We start from the raw sequence: 27,662 nt of genomic DNA, 5'->3' as shown, positions 1-27,662 counted from the left end.
GAGAATAGGAATGTTTGCACAAATACTTAAAGTTGTTTTTGTTTTTGTACCATAAGAGTATAATAATTTTGTTTCCAGCTTAGTGTGGAAGTTGTATTCAGCCTGTGTGGAGGCCATATGAAGAAAAGATGTCACATGAAGAGTTAAATCCAATAACCCTTCTCTCAACCATGAGCACACTGCCTGACCTACAAGGTTTTCTTCCTGCAGGCTCCCCCATGAATCAGGCCACTGGTTGTTTCCACTTTAACACAGTTTAAAGTAGGAATGACTACTTTGTGTTCAGGTTACTTATTTGTGCCTCTGTTTTACCTACTGAAGTCTAAAACACTTAAAATACATAAAAGGTTCATCTCAGCATTTTCTGTGTTTAGAATATCAGGTGTGCTAAACATACCCTTTGCAATGCATGTGTATCTTTAATCTCAGCCTTGTGAAGTAGACAGAATTCATATTTTCAGCTCTTAGAACCTACCCAAGGGATGTTCAAACTTAAGTGACTTGTTTCAAATGGTATGGTTAGCAATATGTAGAGTTGGACTCTAGGTTCAGTTGATTCGCTTTGTGACTACTTAAGAATTTCTTCTAGGTGCACCTGGGTGGCTCAGTTGGTTAAGCTTCCGACTTCAGCTCAGGACACGATCTCATGGTTCGTGAGTTCGAGCCCCGCATTGGGTTCTGTGCTGACAGCTCGGAGTCTGGAGCTTGCTTCGGATTCTGTGTCTCCCTCTCTCTCTCTCTACCCCTCCCCTGCTTGTGCTCTGTTTCTCAAAAATAAACACTAAGAAAAAAATATTTTCTTCTCAATTATAAAATGTCATTATATATATGTATAACAAATAAAAATGGCATATATATAACATATATATATAACAAATAAAAATGACATATACATGTATCACATATATATATAACAAAGAATGACATATATACATATGACATACATATGACATATGTATATATGTCATTCTTATTTGTTACTTGTTAGTTGTTATTTGTTCCTGTCATTAGGGAGTGAATATACCACATATCTTAATACAGTAAATCTTTTTTTTTTTTTTTTGCCTTAATACAAAGTATTTAAAAGACGTTGGCTATTTAAGGCAGATGTATAAGTGTTATGCATTTTCACCCAAAGATTTTGAATTAGAAATACAAGGTTATTTTTAATACCTGCATTTTGGGGGCAATTATTTCACTCGTCCAGAATTTATTTAACATCCCTCTCCCAAATGCATTCTTGAACTGGCAACCAACTCCAATGTTAGCAACATTATAAATTTTTCAATGGAAAAAAACCCTTAAGATGTTAGTTCCAGAAGCCACCTCAATATCATCAAGTGCACATCTTTAACTTAATGGGTCAGGAATATGAGGTCCCAAGTCATCATCTGACATTCATTATAGCTCATTTATGTAAAAATCAGAAAGTCTCTTAACTACCAATGCAGAATATCTTGAGTGTTGATGATGACATCCTGTAAATGTTGCCTCAAATTCTGTTTGTGAATCAAGAATGGACTGAGTCAAGTCATGAGCAAGAGAATACAAGGTGATATTTACATATATGATTCCTTCTCTAATGGTGTGCACTTTGGTCCTGGAAGGTACCAAATAAACTGACATTCTAGTCTTACATCATTGCTGACACCTCTTGAATGGAACAAATATACATTAATGTAAAAAAAAAAACATATTTCTTGAATTCAGCAGAATTAGGAGATAAACTAAAATAGGAAGAGGGTGCAAAACATTTACAAATATCTTCTAGTGACAAGCACTGTGCTATGCACTACATGGGTCAATATATACAGAGTCCCTGGAGGTGGATCCTAGGAATTATTATTTCTTAAATATTTCTCCTGTGATGTTGATGTACAGCTCAGATGAGGAGCATATTCCATTCCTGAAGGGTGAGATCCTGTGTGAGTACATAGAGGTTCATAACTTTTACATAGGGAGTCAGCAGTGACACTCTGGAGGATTGTTGGACTGAACAGAAACATACTCAGAGAAAGAAACAGGGTTTTCCCTATGGGTACTTGGAGCAGGTAAAGAAGAACTAGTTTGTTCACTCATTTAGCATATATCTGTGCAACACTCACTAAGGGTAGTGCTCTTCTAAGGGTGGAAATACAGCAGTGAACAATTTAAGTGAAAACCCAAGCTCTTCTGAATAGCAGCTATATTACAGCTAGATACTGTACTTAGTCTTGTATATGAGGAAACTCATTAAATTCTTTTTTTTAAAGATGTTATTTTTAGTAATCTCTAACATCCAATGTGGGGCTCGAACTCATAACCTCGAGATCAAGAGTCACATGCTCTACTGACTAAGCCAGGAAGAACTCATTTAATTCTCACACAATATGATGTGTAATAAAGAATTTGACCTTGCCCAAAGAAAAGCTAGGCTTTTGTCATGTGCTCCAGGGAGATAATCTCTAAGTTCTAGAATATCCTACCTGATAGAAGTGTCTTGTTCACCTGGTAATCTTAGGCTTTTCCAGAGAGTCCAATAACGTGATTTATGGTAGGGGCTTTTAGTCACATGGTATCAGTTTGCGTTCTGGAGGAGCTAGAGACTGAGGTCAGCCATGCAGATAGCTAACAATGTCTATGACAAAGGTGCAAGAAAGACCATGAAGCTCAAGGTTCACGTGAGTTTCCCTGGTTGGTAATACTCCATGCATATTGTCACACGTTGTTGGTGGGAAAGTAATGCTTTCCACAACTCCTTTGGGAGAGGGCGACTGGAAGCTCTACCTTTGGAACCTTCCCAGACTCTGTCCTGTGCCTCTCTTCTCTTGGCTGATTTTAATCTGTATCTTTTCAATATAATAGACCGTAACTTTCAGTATAATGGCATTCAGTGAGTTCTATAGTTCTTTCTAGTGAATTACTGAAACCAAGTGGTCTTAGAGACTATGCTCTTAATGAGCTAATTGTATTATCATCATCATTTTACAAATGGGAGACTGAAGCACAGAAATGTTAAGTTGCTCAGTGTCATATAGCTTGTAAGTAGTGACAGTGCTACTTGTCCCAACCTCAACTGCCCTCAGTCAAATCCCCGATCAGGCAATCTGGAATATCTGAGAGTGGGGACTACACATCAATATATTTTAAGGTTATCCAGGTGAAATGCAGGTGAATTTGGGAACACCTAAGCTATAATCTGTGTCTTAAATTACTGAAGTACATGGCCACATTAAACTGAAGGAAATCCTCTGGCTCTTAAAGCAGTCGGCTTCAACTCAAATAGTGGTATTTTATGAAGCAGCCTGATGCAAAATAATACTGTTTAACAGATTTGCTTTGACCTTTGAAAACATATCTGATGATTGAGAAAAAAATGTTTAAAAACCTCTGGTTCTAAGAAAAGATCCTATGCTCATAAGAAGCTTTAAATAATACTCTTGGTTTTAGTATCTCTTTGTACATTTTGCTGTATTTTTAAAATAAATAGTTCAACACTGAGAATGAGATATATCTCATTATCAACTATCCCAGTAACTAAGACTGTCAAAAAAAGCAAATACTATTTCATAAAAAATTAACTTCAAGTACATCGTGGAAATCAACAGAAGATAATCAGAGGTATGTCACTGAGATTTCATTTTCAAGAGTCAGACTTATATGTCACTATTTGAGAGAAGAGAGCGCACATAAAAAACAAAACAGAACAAACAGACAAAAAAAAAACGATTGTACAAAATTGTGAGAGCCGGTCCCACTTGTATTTTTTCCATGCTTGCACAGGATATCTAAGTAGATTGCCATCAATACCTAAGGAAAGGTTATGAGTTGATTAGAAAAAAGGAATTTGGTTATTCTAGGTTTTATTTTTTAATGCACTTACTGTTACTAATATTGCTGTTTTTTCTTCCTGTCTCATTTTATTCAGCCCAAGGATCTTTGAATAACTGACCATATGTGATTTGTAGAAGCTTACATTTACATATTCATGACCACATACAGAATTAATCACAGGCACTTTGAACAATCCAAAAGGAGCCTTATATTGTAGCACTGGAAGTGAGTTCAAGGATAAGCTAATCGAAGCTAAACTGTAAATCAGAAAAGATTCTGGTGTAGCCAAAAGCACTTTAGCATGCAATTCAGCAGATCTGAATTCTTGCTCCGGGTCACTCCTTAACCAGTTATATGACTTTGATCCAGTTATTTAACATTTTCTTGGTCAATTTCTTTATGCAGATGATAGAGGAACTGCAAAGAAGAATTTCTAACCTCAGCTGTATAGTTATATGAGAACTCCTTATGAATTTCTTGCAAAAGAACACCTCCTCTGTCCCTGTGCTGAAGGCATGGGTCTCCTGTCCTAACAAGAATACATACCATGTTTGCTTTGCTATATCAAACTGATAGGCTCTGGTCAGCTCGTCCAGGTGAGCCTGCAGCATGGGCTGCATCTCTTCCCGTGGGGATGGAGTGAGGGTTGCAGTGGACTGCTGTCCAAAGGAAATAGCAGGCGAAGAAGCCACGCCTCGGACTGGAGGTGTCGGGACACGATCATCATCTTCTTCCAGTTCATCTTCCATACCCTGGTGTAAGTATGTTTGCACGGGTAATGGCGGACACCAGCTATCGCTGTCATAACTGAAATCAAGTGAGAAAATATAAACTCTATCAACACATACATCCACATACACATACACACAATCATACTGGCAATAAATAACAACCACCATGGGAACAACAGCACCTAAAACGTTCTCTCTATTTATTTTGTCCTGATTTCAGTTTGTTGGTGGGACCATGGTAAATCACCTGGCTGTTATCTTAATTTCTACTCACAATTACTACTGCTATCTCAATATCTCAATCTATTCTTACAAGATCTTATTAGCTAATTGTTACCCCACAGTTACAAAAGGCAATAACTTCCTAACAAACTTACTCATGTGGAAAAGCCAAATTGCTAATTACAGACAATTAATGAATTAATTTAGTGCCTTAGTGCTTGTAGATTTAATTACTTTCTTCTCCTGTTCATCCCTGTGTATGCCAATATTGATCATCAAAGAAGTGTCTGAGAATTTTACTTTTATTCTAGATCTATGCTAACCTTTCACTCCATATGACATGTCAGTCTTTAAGACTTTGTGCTACGAAATGGATTCAATGGCCCTTTGATGCTCCTGATTCTCTAACTTCCTCAGTAAAAACTCATGCTTGCCTGTATCTATAAAACAGACGTTCAAAAGCTAGCCTGCAAAAATACATATTAAAAAGAAAAATAACAACTTCTAAAGAGAGTATTTTTTTTAGGGACTCTGGTAAGGGAATATAGAAAATTAGCCCAAACAGTTTTCATTGTGACACAACATCAGTGGCATTTCTATTTGTACCTTCTCCATATACTATCATTTTCATAAATCAGAAAGATCCCAGTATGCTTTAAAAAGGAGACTTAAGAATGGGATAAATAATATCATTGAATAAAATATGTATTGAATGTAATATTATTGAATGTCCTATAAATTCCACTTCTACTGAATCTTTCTCCAATACTTCACCTCTACTTTCATAATCACAGATCAGAATCCTTCTGATGTGAACTAGCTCATTAACTTGCTTTCCTAGTCTCCTGGGATTTCATCTCCGTCTCTTCTATCCTATCTTCCATGCAGACAATGGGATTATATTTCTAAAATCTTCATTCACATTATACCTAGGCTTTGAATTATTGAGTGATTATCACTATTATAAAAAAAGTTCAAATTCAATAGGAGGAACTAAAAAAAAAAAAAAAACCCTTTCCCATCTGATCAACCTATCTTTCTACCTATTTCCCCAACATCAGCCTACTGTATATTTTTTTCTAAACTCTGGGCCTGTATATGACTATTCTCAAATCATCTGCCTGTGAGTTCCAGTTCTTCCTTCGGGTTCAGTTCAAATGTTGTCACTTTTATGAGGTATTCTCTGCCTCTGCCATATGTAATTGATTGCAACTCCAAAATACTTACATTGTGGTACTCCCCATATTATATTGGGATTACTTGTTTCATGTCTATTTTCTCCTACTATTCTACGAGCTCTTTAAACTTAGAGCTCCATCATTTTCAACTTTGCATTTCTAGCACCTGATACAGTATCTACCATATAGAAGTTTCATTAAAGAAACTAAAAATAGATGACTATTACAAGTGTATATATGTAGTCCTGACCTCCCTAACAAATCCTAATTTGTAAATGTCTAGATGATTCTCGAATATTTTTACTCAAGTGTCTTCATGTACCGTTTAAAGCTGAATTTATTAAAAAAAAACTACACATGGATGTTTCTAGCAGCTTTATTCATAATTGCCAAAACTTAGAAGCAATCAAAATCTCCTTCAGTAGGTGAATGGATAAACTGTGACAAAATTCATCCATAGGCAAAATTTGAAAATTTTCCAAATAATGGAATATTATTCAGTGTCAAAAAGACATGAACTACCAAGCCATGAAAAGAATTAATGGAAAATTATATACACATTACTAAGTGAAGGAAGCCAATCAGAAAAGGCTATGTACTGTATAATTCCAAGTATATGACATTTTGGAAAAGGCAAGACTATGGAGATGGTGAAAAGATCAGAGGTTGCCAGAAGTTAAGGGAAGGGAGGGATGAACAGGCGGAGAATGAAGGATTTTTATGACAATGAAACTGCTCTCTATGATATGATAATGGTAGATGCATCTCAGTGTACATTTGTCCAAGCACACAGAATATACAACTCTAAGAATGAATCCTAATGCAAACCATGGACATTGGGTGATACTGATATATCAATGTAGGTTCATCAATTTAACAGTGTATCACTTTAGAGGGAAACATGGGTAGTGACTGAGGTTATGCATCTCTGGGGGTAGGGGGTATAGGGGAAATCTCTGTACTTTTTGCTCAGTTTTGTAGTTAACCTAAATCTGATCTGACAAATAAAGTCTATTTAAAAAATCCTTGAATCGATAATCCATGTACTTGATAGCCATGTGCTAGGTAACTGCATCTACTTACAGAGCATGCAATCCGGTGGGGCAGACTGATACTAAGCAAATAATCAACAATGCCAAGTACTATAGAAACAGGGAGGAGGGAGAGTGAAACTAGTTTTGGGGTAGGACAAGGCTATGCAGACCACAGAAAAAGGGGATATTCTAAGTAACACATTTGGTGGCCCAGAGAAAGAGAAAAGATAACAATATTTGAAGAACTCACATAGTTCCCTAACTGGTAAGAGCTGGAAAATAAAGGGAGTTGCCCAGAGATGAGGCAGGAGAGGTGAGGATGTGCCAGATCATGCAGGGCCTCATCAGTCCTGAGAAGGACTGTAGGTGATGGATAGTTATCCTGAGAGGTTTTTTTACCGGGAATAATATCAGCTTTAGCTGCCAATTTACCTCTTTTGTTGAGGCTACCTCAATAATCTACCTCAGTGAGTTGTAAACTGAAGACCTTGTTTGGACGCCCTGTTACACTCTGATAGGAATATCCCTTCAAAATATTGTTTATATTGTAGTATAAACAGGCACACTTAAATATGTTACAGACAACAATTTTTGTTTTGTATTAGGAAATTCCATTGGTTAAATTTGTATTCTCATCTATTGACTAGGTAAGTACTTCTCTGACTTGAAAAAAATACATTGCTCCAAAACGATGCCATTTTGACCTGTTTTATATGTTGGAGATCAGAGTTAGATTTCATTAAAAAAAAAAGGTTCTTTTGTGTACAAAGTTTGCAACTCAAGGCCCCAGCTGGATTCAGTGCTTCCAGTTTTTCCCATCCACTAATCAATCCCTCACGCCACTTACAAACTGGTCTATGAGATCATGAGAATTGTTTGAATAAAATATTCATTTCTGTTTATTCTATTCTGTCCATTATATATGTCTAAGCCTCAATCTTTTTAGATGGGTTTTCCAGTTTCTCAACGAGAATCTCCTACTCAAAATAAATTGGTTTCCTTCTTCTCCTATTCCTTCTACCGCTCTTTCTCCTCCTCCTCCTTATTATTTTTTTAAATATACTTTTCCATTCTGGTCTATTAGTTTAAAGAATTCAACTTATTTTGAATAAGCTGAACTCCTCCAATTTCATCTACCTTAATCTTATGGATCCTTCAAGCCACAGGCTATATCCCATATTTTTATAAAGATTGCCCTGATAAGGCCAACTAGCACTGATATATTACTCTTCTGAACTTGAACTGACATTTTTGCACATTTACTTGGAAATTGATTATGCACAATGTTATGCCATTTCCAACATTGGTTTATTTAACTATTGTCTAATTTATTTTAGAATTTAACCTTGCACATGTTGATAGTGTCTTTTCCTCAAGTGGATTTATGCTATATTAAAATTATGGCATTGAATTACTTCTGTTTGGCCACACCTGCCATAATACTTTAAAAATAGTAGATGAAAAGCCTATTTATTGATTTGAAATGAAAACACATAAATTGATTCATTAATAAAAACACTCATGATGTTCAATGACATGGATAGAGGTACAGAGCATAATGCAAGTATAATGAAGTAAGTCAGTCAGAGAAAGATAAATGCCATATGATTTCACTCATATGTGGAATTCAAGAAACAAAACAAATGAGCAAAGGGAAGAAAAAAAGGAGAGAAAGAGACGAACCAAGAAACACTCTTAGTTGTAGAGAACAAACTGATGGTTACCAGAGGGGAGGTGCATGGGGATATGGGTGAAATAGGTGATGTAGATTAAGGCGTGCACTTGTGATGAGCACTAGGTGTTGAATGGAATTGTTGAGTCAGTATATTGTACATCTGAAACTAAAATTACATTATATGTTAATTATATTGAAATTAAAAAAAACAGGATGTTTAGGTTTCTTTTATTAACTTAATTTTTGACTTTAAATGGTATATTATAAAGTCAAACAAAAATATATATAAGAATCCTAAAAAAAAAAGGACAAAAATGAAACACCTGCCCATTTTCAAGTATGAAATGTGAGTGCTATTATACTTCATCCATAGTTATAATTAAATTTACTCCAGGGGTGCCTGGGTGGCTCAGTCGGTTGAGTTACAACTTCAGCTCAGGTCATGATCTCACAGTCTGTGAGTTCAAGCTCTGAGATGGGCTCTGTGCTGACAGCTCAGAGCCTGGAGCCTGCTTCAGATTCTGTGTCTCCCTCTCTCTCTGCCCCTCCCCTGCTCATGCTCTGTCTCTGTCTCTCTCTCTCAAAAATAAATAAACATTAAAAAAAATTTACTCCATAAAATATCACATTTTTTTTTGTTCCGTAAGTTAGAGCATGTATTTCCTTTGTTTACGTTGGCTTATTGCAAGGGATTTCCTACATTTGAATAAATAAAGAACATGTTTATATATTCAATCTTTAATTATTCTCTAAAATTACCCTACTTCATAAGTAGTAAACTATCCTTGCTGCTAATAATCTAAAGAGAACATACATAGGGGCACTTGTACCCCAATGTTTATAGCAGCACTCTCAACAATAGCCAAATTACGGAAAGAGCCTAAATGTCCATCAACTGATGAATGGATAAAGAAATTGTGGTTTATATACACAATGGAATACTACGTGGCAATGAGAAAGAATGAAATATGGCCTTTTGTAGCAACGTGGATGGAACTGGAGAGTGTGATGCTAAGTGAAATAAGCCATACAGAGAAAGACAGATACCATATGGTTTCACTCTTATGTGGATCCTGAGAAACTTAACAGAAACCCATGGGGGAGGGGAAGGAAAAAAAAAAGAGGTTAGAGTGGGAGAGAGCCAAAGCATAAGAGACTGTTAAAAACTGAGAACAAACTGAGGGTTGATGGGGGGTGGGAGGGAGGGGAGGGTGGGTGATGGGTATTGAGGACGGCACCTTTTGGGATGAGCACTGGGTGTTGTATGGAAACCAATTTGACAATAAATTTCATATATTAAAAAAAAATAAAGAGAACATACATGAGGAATGAAAATATGTAGACAGCATAAGAGAAACAAGAAATAATGTTATATGTATCATATGTTAAGTTTACATAGAAAAAAATTGTAATTAGTTGCACTCAACTCATTTTTTTGTTATTCAAATACCATCAGGCAAAAGAGAGCCTAACCAAAAATTATACAAACACATTGCATAATGTATTAAATGACTAAAATATTTTCCAGTAGCTCTTCTTAAATAGAATGGGTGCTTATCATCACTTTCAGTCTTTTCTACAAAGGTAATCTAGAACGGGTGAGAGCAAACTCCACCAATGCAAAACATAGGCAAAACTGAATATGGGATTCATCTCAGAGGTTTGAGCAAGAAGACAAAAATAGAGAGATGAGGATAAAAGAAAGACTGGGAGAAGGATGTGGCAGAAGAGATGAAAGAAATTTGGGACACAGAGCACATGATGCAGCAGGGAGGGCTTTTCACCATCTCTGAGGTATCCATATCTTAATCCATTCCAGAGCAACAAATGCTAGGTGTCAGGCCATTTCTGAAGGGCAAGGAAGTAACAAGTGATTCTATAAAGGTTATCAAAAGTGTAGCTTTGTTTTTAGTATTTTCTTCACATTTATAGATATATATCTTATTTGAGTGATGGAATTTCAACTTTTCCTAGCAGTAGCGTAAAGAAGATTGTGAAAATGCTCCTGATGCCAAACTAATGGTCTTTTGGGCCAACCATTCCTAGAAAAGATTTGTTTTGTTTTGTTTTGTTTTTTGTTTGTAGGTTTGGTTTTTTACTTATTTATTGTCAGTGAAGTAAGAGGCATCAAATTATCTGTCTTGCCTGGGAAATAATGAGAAAGATGACAACAAATCAATGTTGCATGTGAACTAACTAGTTAAAGGCCAGATACAAATACCGAATTACTAATAAAAATACAATACAGTTCAACACCCGCAAAAGCTTGCCAATCTCTAATTGTAGCTACAAAGAAAAGCATCAGATTTCTATTGAATCCTTACTGAATTCTTCCTGGCATCATATGAATGCATTAAAAATACATTATATTTATAGCTAAGGGTGAATATGTCGTGATACATTTTTATCAAGCCGAGAGGGGTATATCGATGACAGAACATTTACCAGTTTTGTTATCAGACTCCCTATATGACATACAACTCTCCACAATTGGCCTTAGGACACCTCTTCAGATTATCTCCTACTATGAATATTTCAAACTCAACAAATCTCATACCAGTTGCTGAAGGATACACACAAGCAATTAGAACGCAATGTGATGTAGTACTGACTACAATAGAGGAGGAAGCTTAAGGAATAAGAAAATTAAGGAAAGGCAAGTAACCTTAACTAGAGTAGGATGGGGTTTTGAAGGAAGAGTGGGAAGTACTGAAGGAAAACTAATGGGGCTATTCATTTTCATTCTCATCTTTTATTTCTTTTTTCTTTTTTTTTTTTTTTAATTTATTTTTGGGACAGAGAGAGACAGAGCATGAACGGGGGAGGGGCAGAGAGAGAGAGGGAGACACAGAATCGGAAACAGGCTCCAGGCTCCGAGCCATCAGCCCAGAGCCTGACGCGGGGCTCGAACTCACAGACCGCGAGATCGTGACCTGGCTGAAGTCGGACGCTTAACCGACTGCGCCACCCAGGCGCCCCTCATCTTTTATTTCTATTCTTTCCCCTTTGGCTACAGAAAATTCTCTCCATCTGCACAGCAAATGGTGACATTAATAACATTTAGTTGTAATCGTTTGTTAACAGTTTATTCTGGAATCTAGGCTACTTTAGGTTAGGGACCACTTCTCGTTATCTTTGCTCCTTTTGCTTCAGAAAGCTCAGAGCTGGCATCCAGCAACCACCTAACTCTGGGTACAATTATTTGTGAATAAATGATTCAAGATTCACCTCAACACTGAACTATCAGATGGCTCCAACTTTACCTGGTATACTTGGTTATCCTTTCCTGAATGCAAATTATTATTTTGTATACATTGCTCATCTAGGGCTTATCATGCAAAATAGTGCGTGTGTGTGTGTGTGTGTGTGTGTGTTTTCTGTTATCTACCTACCACTCCTGTGACTCCCTAGATCAGAGATGAGATCTTCCTGAATAACTGTGTGTTTGTTTCTTTCATTTCTGTTGCGTTTCTTCCTGACACTGGGCTTAGCACTTGTTATGTACTTGAAAAAAAAAATGTGTGTTGAATAAGTTCTCAATTATGATATATTAAAAACAACAAAAATAAAAACTATGTATCTCCATAAGAAGTAGAGTTGCAGAATTCTTTTTTTTTAATTTTTTTAACATTTATTTATTTTTGAGACAGAGACAGAGCATGAACAGGGGAGGGGCAGAGAAAGAGGGAGACACAGAATCCGAAACAGGCTCCAGGCTCCGAGCTGTCAGCACAGAGCCCGACGCGGGGCTCGAACCCACGGACCGTGAGATCATGACCTGAGCCAAAGTCGGACGCTTAACCGACTGAGCCACCCAGGCGCCCCAAGAATTCTTGATTGTTAAAATAAAAATTATTAAAAACCAAGAGGTGACATCTACACTTTTTGCTGTTTGTGTTTCAAGAAAACCTTGGGGCACCTGGATGGCTTAATCGGTTAAGCATCTGACTTTGATCTCAACTCAGCTCGTGATCTTACAGTTGGTGCAATCATGCCCCACATCAGTTTCTGTGCTGATAGCACAAAGCCGGCTTGGGATTCTTTCTCTCTCTTTGCCCTTCCACCACTGGTTCTCTCTCTGTCTCTCTCTCTCAAAATAAATAAAAACACCTAAGAAAATAAAAACTCTTAAACCTATATGAATTTCAAAATAAGCCATAAAAAATTCTATAGAAGAACTCACTATAAAATGTTCAATGTTAATATCACGAATAGCAGATTATAAAATAATCTAGGAAGTCTTTAAAAATCTTTCCTTTTCAATATTAGAAAACAAAAAAGTATAAATAGAATATCAAGAAATGGGCAAAGTCATCACTAATCTACTAATTTTAATTTACTCTTGTCATATTGATTTTAAATGTGTTGTCATCACCAACAATTGAAAGAAGAACTTTGAAATATTAACCTTTGAAAAATTAAGTCCAGGGAATAAGAAAATTGAATTCTGCTGTCAGTTTACTGACAGATTAGACTTTAGAATATTTTTGTTAAGAGTGATAATTTTTATTTTAGGAAATACTAGGTACTTAACACAAATAACTCAAAGGTTCTTGAAAACCAAACTATAAGCTACAAAGACTTTTGAGTAGATATAATCAAAATATATATTTCTTTACCATCTAAAGTATCCAGTGGATTTTTATCAATCTTTTACAAAAATGGGATGCCTGGGTGGCTTAGTCGGTTAAGTGTCCGACTTCGGCTCAGGTCACGACCTCACGTTCGAGAGTTTGAGCCCCGCGTCGGGACCTGTGCTGACAGTTCGGAGGCTGGAGCCTGCCTCGGATTCTGTGTCTCCCTCTCTCTCTGCCCCTTCCCTACTTGCACTATTTCTCTCATGCGCTCTCAAAAATATATAAACATTTAAAAAAAATTTTTTAAGAATTTTTACAAAAAAAAAGATTTTATAATATCATACACCCTGACTAAATATTAAAATAATTTGGGTAGGAATGCCTATATATTTTATAGCTTGATGTTCAGAAAATAATTTATATCAAAAAATAAAAGTCTTCGGCAATATGTAATAATTCATTCATCAAATGAATATTTCTAATTCTACTGCTGGGCAGTAAAATCAAGTGAGACATTTAGCATTTATTTGGAACAAATAGTTTTATTTCAATGGGTAATAGCTATCATAGCCTATTTTTAAGGGGACTTAGTGGGAAAAGAAAAAAAAAGATTTCAAATTATCTAAAATATTCATGTGATCTGAGTTCAAAATTTTATGTTTATCCATGTTTGTCAGTACTATTTACTCTTCCCAATTCACAAATTCTATTTTCCCATTTCCTGAATACAGCCTTTAAAATGAAGATTCCTGAGTCCTGGATAATCTCCTCTTGTGGAAAGTACATCTTTTTTTTTTTTCTTTGACAGGCTCCTGTGACCTGGGTACATTTACATTATTGATATGTATTGCATAAGATCATGTGCAAAATTTAACTTTTTAAAAAGTCAGAGAAAATTTATTTCCTATTTCAAATGTGAACTTTTTAAAAATATAAAATAATAATGATATGTATATAAATGGGAATTATAATCCTACAGAAGCAAGTAAAGCCCTTTTTGAGGAAGAGAAAGATGTAGAGAATAAAATATAGAGAAGTATGTATATGAATACATAAGTGTGTGTGTGTGTGTGTGTGTGTGTGTGTGTACATGCATATTTACCTACATCTCTGTGTATAATGTATATATATATATTTATATATATGTAGTATATATGTACTATGCAATCAAGAAAAGGTAAATGAGGTATTTTGAAGGAAGCAAATGCTGTGACATAGAATGTTCCAATTAAGAAAATTAATTTGGAGATATCTAAGATAGCAATCTGGAGTTATCTAAGATAGCACTTATTTAAAAAGAAAAGGACAGGGCACCTGGGTGGCTTAGTCAGTTACGTGTCTGACTCTGGATTTTTGCTCAGGTCATGATCTTATGGTTCCTGAGTTCAAGCCCCACATCAGTCTCTGTGCAGACAGCACAGAGCCTGCTTGGGATTCTCTCTCTCTCTCTCTCTCTCTCTCTCTCTCTCTAGTTCACCCCCCACTTGTGTGCTCTTTCTCTAGCTCTCTCAAAATGAATACATAAACTTAAAAAAAAAGATTAAAAAAGAAAGAAAGAAAGAAAAGGAGGGCATCTAAGGTGTCTCAATCAGTTTAGCATCCAACTCTTGATTTGAGCTTGATTTCAACTCTTGATCTCATGATTCATTAGATCGAGCCCCACCTCAAGTTCTGCTAAAGATTCTCTCTCTTTCTGGAGGAAGTGTATGAGAAGACTAGGAATTGTGAAACTAGAGCATCTGTTTCAAAGGCATATGAAGGGGCACCTGAGTGGCTTATTCAGGTGAGTGTCCGACCCTTGATTTCAGCTCAGGTCATGATCTCATGGTTTGTGGGATTGAGCCCTGTTTGGAATTCTGTGCTGACAAGCATGGAGCCTTCTTGGGATTCTCTCCCTCACTGTCTGCCCCGCCCCTGCTCTCTCTTTCTCTCTCTTTCATGCATGTGAGCACACGCACTCTCTTAAAATAAATAAACTTTTAAAAAATAAAAAGAAACGGAAATGAAGCAAAAAAAATTTGTGCTGTGATCTTTACAAAAAACAAGACAGGGAATAAAACATTATTCAAATAAACTGAGGTGTCTTAATATCTAAATATGTTTAAATTAAAAAAAAAAAACTTGGAAAAAGAAAAGCTGCCTTATTCTGCATTTTTCAGTTTCAGTCAAAAGCAGTAATGACCTGGGAATTGTGAGGAAGACGGAGCAGTTAGAATTATTAAAATAGAAAAAAAAAAGACTGAGTATATTTCTCCTCACTTGCTCTTTTATTAGAGAATAAAAAGTATCAATGTCTTTCTGCTTTAAACTCAATTAACACTTAACAGAGGCGAACTAACTCTTGAGACATATTTGGGAAAGAAAAAGGAAACTGGTCACATTTAAAGGCCCTTGAAGGAAATTTTCTAACTTGAGAGAGGTTTTGTTACAGAATGTGCAGTGGCTTGAACCTCTTTCATGTTCCAGCCCTTAAATTCCCATCAAAGCCGATGATTAAATTCTCTACAATTACACCATGTGATGGAGCTCAACAGTAGGTGCTCTGCTATGGCCAGACGAGTCATTAGAAAGCTGTGAGAGATGATGAAGCAGGTTATTTTAATTCCCTTTTCAACCCTGCTCAGGAGTGGCTCTTTAGTTCACAGAGCTGTGGACATTTGCTTTCAAACTAACAAGCAATATTATAAATGGAGGCTGCATTATCATGATTGCAGACAATCTAAGGCACTTGACAGCCAAGGATTCTAGGTTCTCAATATGTGCTGTGTTGTATTTATCAGCTAAAATACAGAGATGGTGCAAACAACAGAAGTGGGGTTGTGGGGAGGGCAATGAACAGGGTGGGAAGGGGGCAGGGAAAAAAGTAAGAGAATCCTAGATAAAGACAAAGAAAACACAATACAGAGAAGAGGAATGCCCTGGGCATTCTGTTGGTATAGAAGACAATTTTACCCATTTTCTTGCTGTTCCACTGCGTAGTGTTCCAGCTCTGTTCCAGGAAGGGGCTGGACCGGGGGAGGAGGTAGAGGAACATTGGCCCAGGTCGATCCATTGTTTTTCTGAGGTTTAGAAGAGTTTTTAGTTTTCTTCTTTTTTCCACCTTTCCCACCTGCAAGTAATAATGCCTCTATTCAGATATACCAAATATCAGAAGAAACACAGTCATTGGGTGGGAAGATGGATTTATGTTTTTGAAACACCACAATGAGTATATTACATTTGTTAAACGCCATAAACAATGAATTGATCTAATCAGAAAATGTTTTTATAAATCACTCAACATTATATTGTGTCTTTCCCAATGCATGAACTACAGTGCTGAATAAACCAAAAACATGGGTCCTGTAGCAAAAGCACACTTATTGATTTATTCATGTCTGCTGCCTCTATGTTTTCATTGTTAGACAAAATAACGGGCCATAACAAATTCTTCCAAATGTCAGATTTTAGTGCGTTCATAATGCTCTTTTGCATAATCTCTCTCAGTGGAAAATGCAGTGTCTAAGGATACAGGCTAAACTTTTCCATTAGAATTTACTCTAATTAATCCAAGAGAGTACAGTTTTCTCTCAAAAGTGACTGATAAAAATCAATCAAATATAATCTGGGTACTTATAAATCTTTCACAATGAGAAGTTTTATAGAATTTTAAACTAACGAATGGCGTACTTATTTTTGCTTATAGTGAGAGTAGTTCCCAGATGTTTTAAGCACAGCATTTTCTAAAATTCCAAAAAGAGGGGAAAAATTAATGAAAATGCAGTGATCAGTTTCACTACTATTGTTAATACAAATTAGTTCATGCACAAAACACGAGCAAAAAATGACTTGGCAGCGTGTGAACCAAATCTGGAATTACTGGAGCTTAATGAAATATAAAAATCAAATTCATCATCTGTATAGTGTCATAGTTTTCACTCTTCCAAAATTGAAGTAAATCAAATTTCTTCCTAGATGTGTCATGGTTGATTGTAAGAATAAGTACTTCTGCAGCAGCATAACAAAGGATGTTGTTCAATAGAATGCAAGTAGCTTTCTTCACTCCTACTATGGCTATCGTTATATTTCCAAAAATAATGGTATTGACCCCTTGGGCTTCATCTTTCTGGACCTGAAAGTTGTGAGCATCAAATACTTGCAGCAGGGCTCTCAATAGACAGACATAGTACCAGAAGTTCCATCTCCTTTCTTCAACCAACTGTTAATCTGCATCAGCAACTGGCATCAGCTAGTTGATGATCAGCTAATGGCATCAGCCAACTCAGAAAATTATGTCATTCAGTAATGACTTATTGGAGTGTCAGAAGGTAATGTAGCTGGTAAGCTGGGCAGAGACACTGTTGCCAATGATGGAAGGATGTCTGTTTCCTATGTCATGAGCACAGATTTAAAAGCTCATCCCTACAGACAGAATGCTTTCTTCCTTCCTTTCACTTCCTGTCCTGGGCAAAAGGAGAGGTATTTAAGAGAAAGAACAGCAGGTATCTTCTGTTTTGAGTATAACAGCTTAATCTGGGGTTGAAGACTCATTTCTCATGTATCTGTATAAATTACTCAATAGATATCACTTTGATTTATATCTGTAAAACAGATACAAATTTCCTATTTCTTTGGGGTATTTTGAGGGTTGAAAGAGACAAAGCATGTAAAGGGCTCAGATTGTACAGAAAGCTCAATAAATGCCACTTATTATTACTCTATTTCATTGCCTCTGCCTTAGAGCAAACATGGTTCTACCTATTTCTACAGCCTTTGTCAAGCCCGACTTCTCCAACCCCAATGAGTCTCCCAGAAATAGTCTGACTCTCAGAATAAAAATAATGAAGTTGCTTAAATATGTCTATACTTCTTGATATAAGTCTATAATTTTTGTGTTTAAGATGGATGAGCCTTGACCCTTTGTTTCCTGATCGTGCACCAAAATCACAAACCAGGATCATATCTTTTGTGTAGTCTCAGAATTATATTTTAGTAATTAAAAGAGGAATGGGTCGGGCTATGTGTTTTTAGTGGCTTTTCCCCTAGTTGGGCACCCTTTATTCCTTATATATTTATATGTGTACATTGGTTCCTTCACTCTTCACTTCATGGCACTTTAGAAAATGTTACATGATCACCACCAGAACTGAATGACACAAATAGTGAAGTTCTTACATCTCCAGAAGCAAATTCTGTAACAGTAAACTTAATTCGACTAAACTGAAAGGGAATAATCACTTCACTCTTCACCTCCAAAAGAATGCTTTCTATCACCAATTTAACTAATTTTGTATTCAAATGTAGATGAAATAGTTAATAGATGATGAAACAGAGTTCTTTCTGAGTGTTATTTGGTCCATATTCACACAGTAGGAAAAAAAAAAAGAATGCAGCAGCTTTACTAGAAATTACTATTACTGGAGTCTGAACCCAACTCTGCTGAGTTCTTTTCCAAGTTCAAAAAAGGCATTATCAGTTATTCCAAATATCAGACTTAAAAATGTTTGGGGAGAGGTACCTGGGTGGGTCAGTTGGATACATGACATGGCTCTTGACTTGAGCTCAGGTCACGATCTCATGGTTCCTGAGATGGAGTCCCAGGTGGTCCGGCTCTGCACTGACAGTGCAGATCCTGCTTGGGATTTTCTCTCTCTCTCTCTCTCTCTCTCTCTCTCTCTCTTTCTCTCTCTCTCTCTGTCTCTGTCTATCTCTCTCCCCCTGCTTCCCTGCTTGCACTCTCTCTGTCTCTCACTCAAAATAAATAAATAAACATTAAAAAAATGGGGAAACAAAGCTGATGCAAAGAGGGAATTTGTGAGGGCTTTCAATCCAATGTCCACTTTCTCCTCTTAGGGGAAATTTCTGCTCTGTCATTGTGTGGAGTCTTGATGGGACTATGAATCAATATGTTTTGTCCTCTCGGGGAGGCTGGGTGGCTCAGTCCGTTGAGCATCCGACTTCAGCTCAGGTTACGATCTCGCAGTTTATGAGTTCAAGCCCCATATGGGGCTCTTTGCTAACAGTTCAGAGCCTGGAGCCTGCTTCGGATTCTGTGTCTCCCTCTCTCTGCACCAACCATCCCTGTCCCCAGCCTCGCTCATGCTCTGTCTCTCTCTCTCTCAAAAATAAACATAAAACAAATTTAAAAGAATATGTTTTGTCCTCCTTTATCAATGAGCTAAGAGGTGGGCTCTTCGCTTGGTGGTGGGCATATGATGTAGGCTAAGGATATTGTATTTATCTAAGATCTAAACCTTGAGCTAAGCGAGCCACCACAGCTCACTGTTGTTTCTTGCAACCGAAGATCCCCAAACATTTTAAAGTGAGAACTGTCTGCAGTATGTTTTATGAGAACATATTTTGAAGACCGTCAACTATATTTGACCCATTTCTCTTCAACTCAAAATGTAAGTATTTAAACTGACATTTATGCTGAACAAGTAACTTCTTTGTATAGAAAATTATAAAAGTAGCTCATTTTCAAGTTAGTAAAACACATAATTAAAAAAATACTGGTGTATAAAAATATTTCATTACCACTATTGATATTGTGCGCTATATATATGTGTATATATAATTATGATTTCATATAGGTTTTGAGAAATCTGAGTTTTCCTTTATATTTTTTTAATGGTTAGATTTTTAACCCAAATGCTCAAAACTTATGTATGGAATAAATTATAAAAGTGTTTCAAAGAGGATGAGAAATTCACTGAAATAATTCAGAAATGTCCAATTTTCTTTATTATTGTGATTATTTTAAATTGATTTCACTGCTGTGTACAAATTAAGAAAATCATATAATATGATATGATTAGATATTCACAGGGCAGTTTGATCTTAAATTTGAGCCTTAGAAAACATATCTATGATTATAAGAATAAATCAAATTCTGTAAGATTAAACTCAATTGGACTAAACTAGAAAGGAATAATCACTTCACTCTTACCTCCTAAAGAATGCTTTCTATCACCAATTTAAGTAATTTTGTATTCAAATGTAGATGAAGTAGTTAATATAATTCATAGATATATATAAATGTCACTCAGGAGATTAATGGATTAAAAAAAGCAGTAAGCACTATTGTGAATCATGTTCTGCTTACAATTACTCAAAAGGTAACTTTTAAAACTCAGTGTCAATCAACATATACAGAATATTTAATGAGAGATTCACAAAAGGTCTTATGTAATTCATGGCTTAATATATATAGATTTTTAAAATATGTATACTGCTTGGGACTTTACATATCTGGAATGAAATAGGCCTAGGATACATTACTTTTTAATTATTCAGTACAATTGTGGGACGCGTTATAAATAGATGACAGTATAAATGACATATAAGGTTATTCAAAATAGCCTTCGATATTACTAAGCCAGTTTAAATTCATAACAGATGTTGAAAATTTTCTGGATTCTATAATGTATCTAATTCTACCAAGAGCAAATGCCTCATTGTGGAGGGAAGAGAGAGCATTAACATTTCAGACTGAAAGGGTTCTATCTCCTGAGGAAAAGTCATTTAGTAAATGTTACCCTAATGATGTAGAAGAGTTAACTCTTTACGGCTTGGTAGCTTGTGACATATCATAATACACTGTAATCCTTTACTAAGAACTTGTAGATTAAAAAAATTCATAAAAACAAATGGCATACCATTAATATGAAAAAATAAGCAAACGTAGTGGTGCGCACAATAGAAATGTGCAGATAAAGCCATCAGTCGTACAGTGTACATGATATGCTTGGAAGTTAGAGGGTGTCGACCACAACCTCCTTATTTTAGACGAGAGGATCCTTGAGCCTGGAGGATATCAGTGCTATTCACTACAATAGACATATATTTCTATCCAGTGAAAATTGGCCCTGACTTGTGCTACACAATGCCTACATTGTAGATTGTTAGTTTGTCTGTTATATCTCTGATAGATATTGACATTTACTATATAAAAGAATTATCGATATGAAAGATCATATCTTTGGGGGAAATCAATTGTGAAGAATAACGTCTGATATTAACATTCTTGGTTAGCACGGTAGAAGCACCTTACTCTAAATACTATCATTCGATAGATAATAAATCCTAATATTTGGGAAAAAATTGTCCAAAAATAAAAAGGCCCATCCCTGGAATCTTAGGATTATGAAAAATGTCCCAAACAATTTGCATTTTAGCTGAATTTATCGTTGCTGACCATGTCATGGAACTGACTTTCCTGTATGATCTTTTTTTTTGTTTTAAAGTTCTCTTGGCTTTTAGGTAGGGTTTACGGCAGATCAAACTCATCTGCTCTTTCCTAAATAATGGTAAAATGATACACTATTTTTGAGTAAATATGGTGTTGTACCCTTAGTACATAGTGACAGTGATTTTTATTCCCCCGCCCCTTCCCAAAGCATGATTTCATTAGGATACACTGCGATTGTCATTTGAAAGATAAATGCCTGACAGTGAGTTGTGATTCAGTATTTCTTCACGGTTGTTAGGAACACAGGTCATATGCTGGTGACAAACAAATATTTCTCCTTACTGTGATGAGACCAACCTGAGAGACTGCCACTCCTCTCTGAGCTGTTGTGAGAGCTGGTGGTGCTGAAATCCTGTGACTGGTTGTGTGGCATTCTATTAGACAATCCCTCAGCCAATCGGTAGTCAGGGATGTAAAGTAAGGCTAAGGGTTAAAGGGCAGAGGTCATAGTGGCATCATGTGATTAGTTCACAGCACAAGCCCATGCAGAACATGCAGTTAGCAATTCAGAAGCAGATGTCGTGGGACAGTGGAGGAATGTTTCCTCTATCCTGCCTAATGGAAGTTGAGATGGATTACTGATCACTCTATTGAAAAAGAGCTAAACGGATGAAACCGATTGGTGTTGGAGTGTGGTGGCAGTGACGGTGGCGGTGGTGGTGGTAGGGATTGTGCAAGGTACTGAATACATGCCGATAATATTTTTTTTAGTTTAGGTGGTGAACCTGGTAATGAGCCACTAAACTGAACAACAAATACTAATTTCTATCTCATGCACAAATGATGTGAAGATAACTCCTCGGGTAATAGGAACCTGACTCACCATTGTTACCTTTGTTCTGATCAGGTAGAGAATAACCAAATCCCATCAGATCTGTTTTTTGCTGAATCGAGCTTTTCCATTGTGGGTCAGGCAGATCGACGGCCAATTCATGTATGCTATTGGAATGCAAGATCTGTGTTGTGGCATATGGGGTAGCCTGTGTTATCTGGCTGGAACTGTTGTAAGTGGTTTTGGTCGTGAAGTCAATGCTGCTATAAATGGCTCCATCTGAGAGCATTGTTGCTGTTTTATCCCCTTGGCCTGGAACTGGTGGCAGCACATCTGTGGTGAACATAGGGAAATGAAACAATTTAATGATGCGCAGGAAGCCCCAAACTATCAGGATTGAGGATGAAAAATAAATGTGTCACGCCGCACGTTTGCATTTCAGCTGAGATGGGCTTTATGAGCCAATGAAGGGGAGATGATGTACAACCGTCGCCAAGCTATCAGCCTCAGTGACAGGCAGGCCTAGCGCTCGCCCTTCACGTCTCACTGCTTAACACATCCCTTCCCCCATCTTCTTCAACCATGAATGAGATGTTTGGGATATTTCACTACAGAAAAATGCTTTCGGTTGTGCATAGGGCTTTTAGAACCAATGGAGTCGTCAGCTCTTTACGGAAGCGATGATAAAAGTGATTCTACAAATTGTGGATGAAAACATCTTTTTCCACTTTACCCCAAAAGATATAGAATATAAGTGCTGAATAGACGCAAAATTTCCCAAAATTATACTAGACAAGCAACGATGGGATGCATTTTTCTAAAATCCCAACTTGCTGTTTATCTGATTTGGTTTCACATTTCTAGTATGGAGTGGAACTGATGGCAGTCTTTTTTTTTTTATGACAAAGGAAAATTTTCATGAATAAGTCATTTTCACAATACAGCAGGATTGAACTATAGGAAAAGCAATCTGAGTGATCAGTGAGTTTAATTTATGCTACTAACTCTCAGTGAGTTTAATTTATACTACTAACTCTTAGAAGTGGAGAATTACAGTTTCAAGTTTTAATACAGCAGGAATAAAATGAAATTTTAGTAACAACACTGAATATCAATCAGTCCATTTATCTTTTGGTGTGCTGAATTATCTTTACACGATGCTTTCTGGTTCAGAAGTGCCATCTCTCTCCTGAGCTCTAATTTTTCCTTTTTTAAAGAAGAAAGATACTAAAATTAAAACAACAACAACAACAACAATAATACTAAATGGCAGATTTTCAATCATGTAGAGTTAAAAGTGAATCTAGTTATAGTATGTTCCTTAATAATCTATGTTCTGAAAGCCACACTTCATAGGACTTTGGGTCATCAACCCACTTGATTTCTTCAATTATAGGAAATTTTCAACTAGTTATAGTAGTGTAATATTAAGTAATAAACCTAACTATTGTTGCACCAAAACTAAAATATCATCACAAGAAAAAGTGGAAGTAGATATTTAGTCAAAATATCCTAAAATTTTTAGATTTGATGATACCTAATAGTACTTGAAACAAAGATTCTTATAAAAATAATAATTTGGGGGGCACCTGAGTGGCTCAGTCAGTTGAGTGTCTGACTCTTGATTTTGGTCACAATCTCACAGTTCGTGAGATCGAGCTCTGCAACGGGCTCTGCATCTGTCACCACAGAGCCTGCTTGGGATTCTTTCTCCCCCCTTCTCTATGCCCCTCTCCTGCTTGGACACTCTCTGTCTCTCTCTCAAAATAATAAAAACAAACATTTAAAAAATAATAATGATAATTTTTAAAGCTAAAAATTATCTTCTTTAGCAATGGCAACAAGACATGTATGTATGTATGTATGTATGTATGTATGTATTTTAAGTTTATTTTTGAGAGAGCATGAGCAGGGGAGGGGCATAAAGAGAGGAGACAGAGAATCCCAAGCAGGCTCTGAGTTTCCAGAGCAGAGCCCCATGTGGGTCCTGAACCATGAACTGTGAAATCATGACCTGAGCTGAAACTGAGAGTTGGATGATTAACCAACTGAGCCACCCAGTCACCCCAGGAATAAGACATTTATAATGCATTTTGTGCACTGTATAATTTAGGTCTTTCAGAAGTCTGGAATTCCAACTTGCTTTACAATGATGTGGATATATACTTTATTGAAGTAAATATTTTAAATGCATATCAGTGGATTTATTAAAGATATTCAATATATAATATTTCACGAAGTTGTACAAGCAAGTAAAATTGTTTTTTGATTTCCAGATCCCTTAACTATTTTTTCCCTTCTTGCTTTCACTTATAACTAGGAAATTTGATAATGAAAAAGTGTACTTCATTCTCAAATGTCAATATCATTTTCATTCTCAAAGACATTTCATATTTAGTAATATATCAAAATTATGAAAATAGATCCTTCACTCTGCAGACATTTTCAGAGTGTTGTTTCTGCCACCTCTCACACTGTTCATTGATAATATTAACTGGATAGCCAGGTTTCTCCGGCATGGACCCCAATTCCCCAAAACCTTGAACTTGAGACCTTCCAAAACTTTGTACTTAGACTGTGAGCCAGGTTAACTACAAGTTTTTGAAATGGTTGCATGCTCAAATGTTTAAACATGGAAAAAAAAGTTGTGTGAGGATCTAAACCTATAGAATGTTATTCTGCAACAACTAAAGCTGAAGTGCTAGAAATAGAATCTTTCTCCCCGCTGGATGAAATTAGCCAGGCTTCAAGTCTAAGTGCTTCTCTATTGATTTGGGGGCTGCAGATTTCCTTCAAATATTATTTGATCACTCTTACATTTTCAAAAAATCATCGAATTATATTCAAACGTTGAAATATTGGAAGACTATAGATGAATATCTGGATGTAGGGAAGCATCCTATAATATCAGCTGGTTTGGAACTCTGGACCACCCTTCCTCTAAAAGATAGGACATGAATCCGTGCTTCCATCGTTAGGCAGGACCTTCCATTTTCCATTTCTTACAGCTGACATCTACCTTTCCTGAGTGCTTTAGGCTGACTTGCACTTGTTAACGGTGGAGTTTGAAACCTATGAATTACAGAAACCCTTTCCTCCAGGTGGAATCAGTCATGATTCATTTCTCAGCTTTTAGCACCTTAGTGATCCATGCATTTTTTCCTTTTGGCCTGGTACACTTGCATACATGACTATCTCCTTCCTGGTATTGTAAGATACTTAGGAACAGGAACATATGGGATTTATGTCTGAATTTCCATAAATTCATCACCTAGTGTTTTGCAGAGAGTAAGCACCCCCTAAATGATTAAATTAATATTTTATAGTTTGTATTGACAAAATGCAGACTGATGCAATAATTAGTAACTTTATTTTTCAAAATACTATTTTCATTACATTTCATCATGTATTAGTATTCCATTCTTAAAAGGGAAATGTCAGTATCCACAATAATTCTTTTAAGTGAACATAGTTGTACAATCATACATGTGAATCCCACCTTGAGAATTGCAGAACAGTGCATACAAAAGAATGTAGACTTTAAAATGTGTTAGACCTATATTCTATACCTAGATCTGAAGTTATTCATTTTGATAAACCTTAGTTTCTTGGCCTTTAAAGTGTAAATATGATTATCTATTGTCTATGCCACACATTTATTATGCAAAGAAAATGAAATAAAATGTACAAAAAATCCTACCTACTCCTGGTACACAGTAAATGCTTAAAATACCTATCACACTGAAAGGAAACAGAGTAAACCTTGCAAAAACTTCGTCTTGGCCTTGATGTTCACCTGTGAAATATTTCATAAAAATGAGGTGGATATGGAAGATAAACCTTGAAAATCTATAAATGTATCCTTTGACTAAATTAGACTGAGACATTTTAGATGTTAGTGTAGCCTGCTACAAACTGAAAAAACAAAAACAAAACAAAACATATTTTCCACCTTTAGGCATTCATTTGTTGATGTAAAGAGAGAATGGTGCACTAATCACCTACAAATATAGTAAGTAAAAGAGGCATCTAATCCTTGATAGATAAAAACTTTCAGAACAGAATTTTTTTTTTTTTTTTTTTTTTTTACAAAATCATTCTGGGTAAGGTAGACAGGAGTCATCTGCTCTCCTGGTGAGGAGATGCTCAGACATAGAACCCACTCATGGAAAAGTCATAGCCTGTAATTGCAGGGTTCAGAGTTTGGTCACTAGGGGAGACAGCCATTTTCAGAGGCTTTGGCGAGTAAGAATCCTAAATGGGGTGGTTACAGAAGCTAAGAAGTCATACAACAATATATTTTTTTTAATTTTCTTATTTACTACACTGATGGTGGGCACTGCTTGTATGTCACGCTTTGTGCTAAACCTGTATATGTAATCACCCATTTAATCCTTATTATATACCTATGACACGGGGATTGTTATTGTCTGTATTTTATTTGAAGAATGAGAAAAGGCTCCCTTTCTTAAAGTTGGTATTGACAGAATGCCGACTTATGCAATAATTAGTAGCTTTATTATTTGAAATACTATTTTAATTATATTCAAGCATGCATTGGCATTCCATCTGTGAAGAGAAAATGCCAGTACCCATAATTATTCTTCTAAGTCAGTATGTTTATGCACTCATGTCTGTGAAGTCCCCCTCTGAAGCCTATAATAGTTTAGCCTAGCCCTGGGTCCAGCATTAATTCCACCTAGATGTGTAGAAATCCTCTAGCAGATTGAGCCACACTTTCTTGGCTCATAGCACCCCTTTCCTAATTAATCACTCCATTTTCTACCCTAACTCCACTCATCACTCAGCAGAAGGCTGGATGACTTAACACTGTACTTGGATCCTAGCATTCTCCTCTTACAAATTCATTGATGCCTTCTGACTACCTTTTGGACAAAGTTTAAAGTCTCTCTGTGACTTAGAAGGCCCTCTGTTATCTGTCTCTCTGTATTTTTGTTGTTGTTGTTGTTTGTTTGTTTGTTTGTTTTTTACCACTTCTGCTGCCTACTACTTTATATTCACTAGGAAATTCATTCCTTTGTCAACTAAGTCTATGTCTTTCTTATTTATAAACCTCAAATGGTTGTTTCCTCTCTACACATTTTTCCCACAATTCTGACTAATCTCTACCCCTCCTTCAGATGTCAACTTAAACAACACTCCATTCATAGAACTTTCTTACTCCCAGTGGGCAGCTTTCTCATGCTGGGTACTGGCAAGGCAGCTCCAGTGCATTTACTATCTACAGAACTTTCCACCAATGGAAAAGTCAATTATTTCTGCCAAACTAAACACTGAGACCACAGACTTCTCTTGTCTCATCTTTCTCTAAACCCACCACTCTCCTTTTGAATGGATGAAAAGGTAGCAGTAGGGAGGCTGGAATTATTTATAGTAGGTCAAATTCTGCCTCCTTATAAAGACCTACAG

General features: G+C 36.3%; 1 protein-coding gene across 1 annotated transcript in view; it reads right to left on the bottom strand.

The window, feature by feature from the left end:
* Positions 1 to 27,662, bottom strand: part of ROBO2 (roundabout guidance receptor 2) — a 600,254-nt gene that overhangs the window by 28,413 nt on the left and 544,179 nt on the right. The window contains exons 22-24 of the mRNA XM_042998321.1: positions 22,284 to 22,565; positions 16,183 to 16,339; positions 4,360 to 4,620 (exon numbers count right to left, since the gene is read on the bottom strand). Of these exons, the coding sequence (XP_042854255.1) occupies positions 4,360 to 4,620; positions 16,183 to 16,339; positions 22,284 to 22,565 (700 nt within the window). The remainder of the gene's footprint in view (positions 1 to 4,359; positions 4,621 to 16,182; positions 16,340 to 22,283; positions 22,566 to 27,662) is intronic.

The sequence above is a fragment of the Panthera tigris genome, chromosome C2, assembly GCF_018350195.1.
Source record: "Panthera tigris isolate Pti1 chromosome C2, P.tigris_Pti1_mat1.1, whole genome shotgun sequence".
NCBI lineage: Eukaryota > Metazoa > Chordata > Mammalia > Carnivora > Felidae > Panthera > Panthera tigris.
This window is presented reverse-complemented; position numbering and strand designations above follow the sequence as displayed.